The sequence below is a fragment of the Chenopodium quinoa genome, unplaced genomic scaffold, assembly GCF_001683475.1.
Source record: "Chenopodium quinoa cultivar QQ74 unplaced genomic scaffold, ASM168347v1, whole genome shotgun sequence".
NCBI lineage: Eukaryota > Viridiplantae > Streptophyta > Magnoliopsida > Caryophyllales > Amaranthaceae > Chenopodium > Chenopodium quinoa.
In genome coordinates, this window is record NW_018742738.1 from 3,434,590 (window position 1) to 3,439,825 (window position 5,236).

The following is a 5,236-nucleotide window of genomic DNA, read 5'->3' on the forward strand; positions in this document are numbered from 1 at the left end:
ATCTATATTATTTTTTTTATACCGGAAGAAATCTAAAAGCGTCTCATTAATAAAAGATAGTCAAACACCATTTACAAACAATTACTTAGAATTATAAAAATTCAACAGTATTACATAACACCTTTAAAACTAATTGCGTCGTAGGTTTGATCAATAATTTCTTTATGAAAAAATTTTATTTGAAACAATACAATAGGTGAGTTAGCTCTAATTCGACTTATACTCCACTGATGCATAATCATTTGGGAAAATTACTCATGTGATCCTCTAAATAGTTATGGACCTTATGGTGATTATTAAACGGTTAATTTTCAATTCTAGTCGTCAGAGAACAAACTACTATAAGTAAAATAAATACAATAGATAAAACACCATCGAACTATTTTTTGGACTGTTAAGACTCTTTCCCATACACTAATTTTATAATAGTCAAATTTTTATTTATATGTAGCTGGCCACATGGTATGGCCAGTTATCATAGACATTACTTCGTTTGGGTAAAGGGGTTTCTTGGTCAGTGTTAAACGAATTAATTTGTCAATGTTATAGGGTTGCTTAGTCTGTGTTTTAGGAATCACTTGATCAATTTTATAAGAGATATTTGGTTCTTTTATAAGTGGTTATACGGTGTGACCAGCCACAAACAAGACTTTGTTATCGTAAATTTCTTATCTCAAGGAAACGAGAAATTTCAACATTGTTTTCCAATACAATTTCTCCTACATCACCTATCCCATTTCCATTAGAAATGAGTAAAAGCATGATATTATAGTCGTTATTCATTAGTCAAGTCTATCTAGAAAGTTTGCAATTGTGAATCAATCTATACTAATATATTAAAATGCGTTCCCAAAAACGTTGATGTGCCACATAATTCCTATTTTGTCGCGTAACGTTATCTTCCCAACATCTCATGATGTCACATCATCACACAAACAATGCCACATCACCTAAGCAACTAACATTACTCTATACCCCCTCCGTGTTTTTTTAAGTGATACATTTTTCATTTCCGTGTTTTTTTAAGTGATACATTTTCCATTTCCATGTTTTTTTAAGTGATACATTTCCTTTTTTGGCACAACAATGCATTACCCACCCAAACCCACTACTACTTTTTTATTATATCTTTCCTCTCACATTAATTACTTTTCAATAAACTATTAACCCCACTATCTTTCTTTAACAATTTTTTAATACTCCACTACCCCACTTATCTCTTATTTTATTTAAGTCAATTAAATTGTCTAAAACTATGTGCCGGTCAATATGTATCACTTAAAAAAACAAGGAGGGAGTATAAAAACATAAGGATTCTAACCCTCAACCTCCTATAACACATATAACTATTTAACCATCTATGCCAATATCAACTATGATATTTATATTGGGAAAAAAAATCATATTAGTTCAAACCACAAGGTTTAAAAAAAAAATTAAAAAATTATCGATTGTACCTCTACTATAGTAGCAACCCGGGACAACGTCTGGAATCACTCACTAGTTATTAATTAATCACTGCGAAATCAATGGTTGACATTGAAATGGGGAATGAGTCAAGGTGAAGAATGGAAGCTTCTTTAATAGTAATGGTCTTGTAATACAAGGCAAGCCTAATTTTCACGACCATTCTATTCTTTATAGTCACCTATCTCATAACTAACGCGTTTAAACTCGTCAACCGTGACATTTACAAGTGACCCAACAAGTTTTCTATTATTCCGATGCTATCATATTATGCCCAATAAAAGCTCATATAACTCATGTACTCTACCTCACAACTTCTAAATCATACCAACTATTTTCTCTATATTTACTCATATGGCTTTTCCGTCAAAATTTTCTTTGCTTTTCCTTTTTGCTGCCATCTTCGTCCAGAGTTCTCTAGGTATAAATCCTTTGAAGTGTTTTTTTAAATCCGATCACTTTTTTAATTATTTTATTTACATGAGCTTAAATAAACAAACTAAAGTACATGATTAAAAGAAAATAAACTACTGGTAGCTGTGGTAGCTAGGAAATGCTGGATATCTGATAACATTTGGTATATATACAACTTACTGTTCGTAATTTATTGTCACATTGATATTTGGTACGTGTTGAACTAGTATTGCTATGTGACAATTATATTTGAACAATTTATAAGCTTTACAATTATTTATTGGTACTAAATATGCAGGTTTTGATGATGCAATGGTTTTTTTGTATGTAGGAGAACTAATATGTGAAGAATTACCAAGCGATTTGTGTGTAATGGCAATCGCTTCATCGGGGAAGAGATGTGTGTTAGAAAAATATAGGAATGATGTAGAGGAGACAGAGTACCAATGCAGAACATCAGAAGTGGTGGTAGAAAGAATGTCGGAGCACATTGAGACTGATAAATGTGTTAAAGCTTGTGGAGTTGATAGAAAGATGGTTGGCATCTCATCTGATAACTTGCTTAAACCTCAATTCACTGCTAAACTTTGTTCTCCTTCTTGTTACAACAAATGCCCCAATGTTGTTGATCTCTACTTCAAATTGGCTGAAGGAGAAGGTAAAATCATTTCGAATGCATGGATGATCTTTAGAAAATTACAATTTTTTTTTAATTGTTTTGTCACTATTTCTCATTTATTCTAACTTTTTTTCCAAAAATATAAAAAATATATACATGTAAATTCTAAAATGTTATCGAATTTCGAAATATCAAGTTATTATATTTTTATTATTTCGAAAAATTAATATATTATTAATCATCAAAATTAATATAGTAATTAATGATTACAGATGGAGTATAAGAGCACCTTTAATAATAAGATAATTAACAAATTGGCTTGTTATGACACATAAGATTATAAACTAACATCTTTTGTAGCTAACTAGCCTTCTGACCCGTGCAATGCACGGGTTATTCATAAAAAATTGCATTGAAAGATGAATTAGGAGATATCAATAAGCCATTATGGTTATAATGTGTGATCAAAAATATGATTAAGAAATTTAATTTTTGGAATTGTAATTGAAAATGGGGATTAAATAAAGGTGGAGAGGTTAAAATTAAAGAGAGAAAAGCAAAAGGTTGAATTGAAGAGGGAAGATGAAGATGAAGTGTATATAGAAGATGAAGCATATAATTTTAATGAAAGAATTAAAGAAATATAGTGTAATAAAAAATTAATTAATAGTGTAAGAAGACATGTGGCATTAGGTTAGAGAAAAAGATATTGAAGTGTAATAGGATAGAGACATGTGTTTTCCTTTGTTATAGTTTTTAAATACTAAGTATAGATTTGTGCTCTAATAGTTAGCTAGTAGCTTGTATTTTAATTGAGCCTTAATTTTTTAATTAGCTTTTTACATTTAATTTTATTATTGTAATCAACCTATCTTTTGGCAAGTTTATTTCTCAAGCTAATTTGCTTGACCAAACTAGTTTAATTTTAAAGATCCAATAGTTAAGCTAATAGTTAGGGAATTTTCTAAATTGTAAGTACATCCTTAGCTACAACCATTGAAGTTGTTCTTATCTCTACTCTAGGCTTTTTTTCAATACAGAGTATTGATCATACTCAAATATGTGTGCATGGCATGATTACTTGCCTAGTTGCAACTCTCTGTTTTTCAAAATGGTTAAATTTGGCTCTAACTTTTAACAAAACATTTAAGTCAATGTGATATATGTCTCGTATAGTAATAATTTTAAATGTGGATCCTTGGTTTTTTTTTTTTAAAGCTAATATGGATCCATCATCCATCTCTATATTTTTAAAGTATTTAAAATCTCTAGTTTTAAAGCTTTCATCAGATTTGCATGAGGGTCGGCTATCAAATTTAAAGTTTTTTGACAAAATATAATTGTGAATTTGTAAAATTAAAGTTAAATTAGATATATTAACTCTGTACAATTTACGTAAATGGCTCAAAATAAAAGACTTAAAACTTAAGTATTTCACCATATTTTCAGGAGTATATTTGCCAGATTTATGTCAAAATCAAAAGAGTAACCATCGTCGCACCACGTTTGAGCTCATGAGCTCCGGAGCTGCACCTGGCCCTATTAACGGAAACCATGTTTCATCATCCCTCCATGCAGATGATCATATGGCTCTAGCACCTGCTCCCTTTTCCAGCTTTTTCTAAAAATATTTAATTTTGATGTCAAAAAATTGAATGAAGAAGCCAGAATATATATATTTGTACTGTCAATTTCATTGTTGTAAATTTCAATTTAGAGCGAAGAACCAATTATTTTGAGAGAGACATAAAGGGAGATGAGAATTTCATGGTTTTTATTTCTTCGAGAAAATTGTGAAAAAAGATCTTTTAAGTGGTCGACTTTTCGAAAAAGAACCGTTTAAGTGAAAACTTGTGAAAAAATATCGTTTAAGTTGCATTTTGTTTGTATGGGGTACTTGGGTGAACTTGTGCGGTGTTCAACGCCAGAGGTTCTTCAAGTTTCCAACACTCCTCAGTGTCGTGACCCTTTCCTTGGTGATATTTGCAGTGTTTATTAGGATCCTACTTAGGTGGCCTGGCTTCTGGAACCGGATCTTTAATAGGTCCTATGGGCATGACTAGTCCTTTGTGGTGTAGCTTTTCGAAGGTTGTCTCGTAACTCATACCAAGGGGAGTGATTACTCTTTTTGACATTTGGATTTGTTGTTAAGAAGTGGTCGTAGCATGTATTTCTTTAGTGGGAGAGGAAGAAAAATGATGGCCGTTCTTCTTTCCTTTCGCATTATCTACTTTCAAAAGATCGTCTTTGATGTTAATGCCTATATCATAGACAACATTGAAATTATTCAAGTTCTGTTGATATTTCAAGTGCTTTGAATACTTTTTTTGTAGGTTCTTGATGAACATCCTTACAGACTCTTTTTCAGTAGGAACTTCAACCATATTAGCAAAAGTTTACTTCCATTTGTTGAAGAAAGAGGTGAACCCTTCGTTTTCCTTTTGCTTTAGCTTCTCCAGTTGTCTATGGTAAGTTTCAACTTGAAAGTTGCACTTATATCTATCAATGAAAGCATTTATTATTCCATCCCAAGTAGAGGTCTTCTCTTTATCAAGAGAAAAGAACCAATGTTGAACTTAGGGATGTCACTGAAATTGAACTTTTGCGGAAGAAGTTCCTTGTCCACTAATACGTACCCCTTGTGAGCTAATGCCTTGGAATCTATAGTCATTGGAGAGTTTGCTTCGCTTTCTTGCATGAGCTCCATTTGTTGCTTCACAAGGTCATTAATTTGAA

At 31.5% G+C, this 5,236-nt stretch overlaps 1 protein-coding gene across 1 annotated transcript; it reads left to right on the top strand.

Annotated features, from left to right (window-relative positions):
- Positions 1 to 1,609: 1,609 nt before the first annotated feature.
- Positions 1,610 to 5,006, top strand: LOC110724013. Its single transcript, XM_021903420.1, has 3 exons — positions 1,610 to 1,888; positions 2,213 to 2,539; positions 3,950 to 5,006. The coding sequence occupies exons 1-3, from the start codon at positions 1,822 to 1,824 to the stop codon at positions 4,123 to 4,125; spliced, it is 570 nt and encodes a 189-aa protein (XP_021759112.1). The 5' UTR covers positions 1,610 to 1,821; the 3' UTR covers positions 4,126 to 5,006.
- Positions 5,007 to 5,236: the final 230 nt, after the last annotated feature.

What these genes read in the sequence shown, in the direction of transcription:
- LOC110724013 (XM_021903420.1), top strand. Translation starts at nt 1,822, where the DNA reads ATGGCTTTTCCGTCAAAATTTTCTTTGCTTTTCCTTTTTGCTGCCATC. An exon ending in CTTCGTCCAGAGTTCTCTAG is followed by an intron (nt 1,889 to 2,212) that starts GTATAAATCCTT and finishes TTTTGTATGTAG; the next exon opens with GAGAACTAATATGTGAAGAA. An exon ending in CAAATTGGCTGAAGGAGAAG is followed by an intron (nt 2,540 to 3,949) that starts GTAAAATCATTT and finishes CCATATTTTCAG; the next exon opens with GAGTATATTTGCCAGATTTA.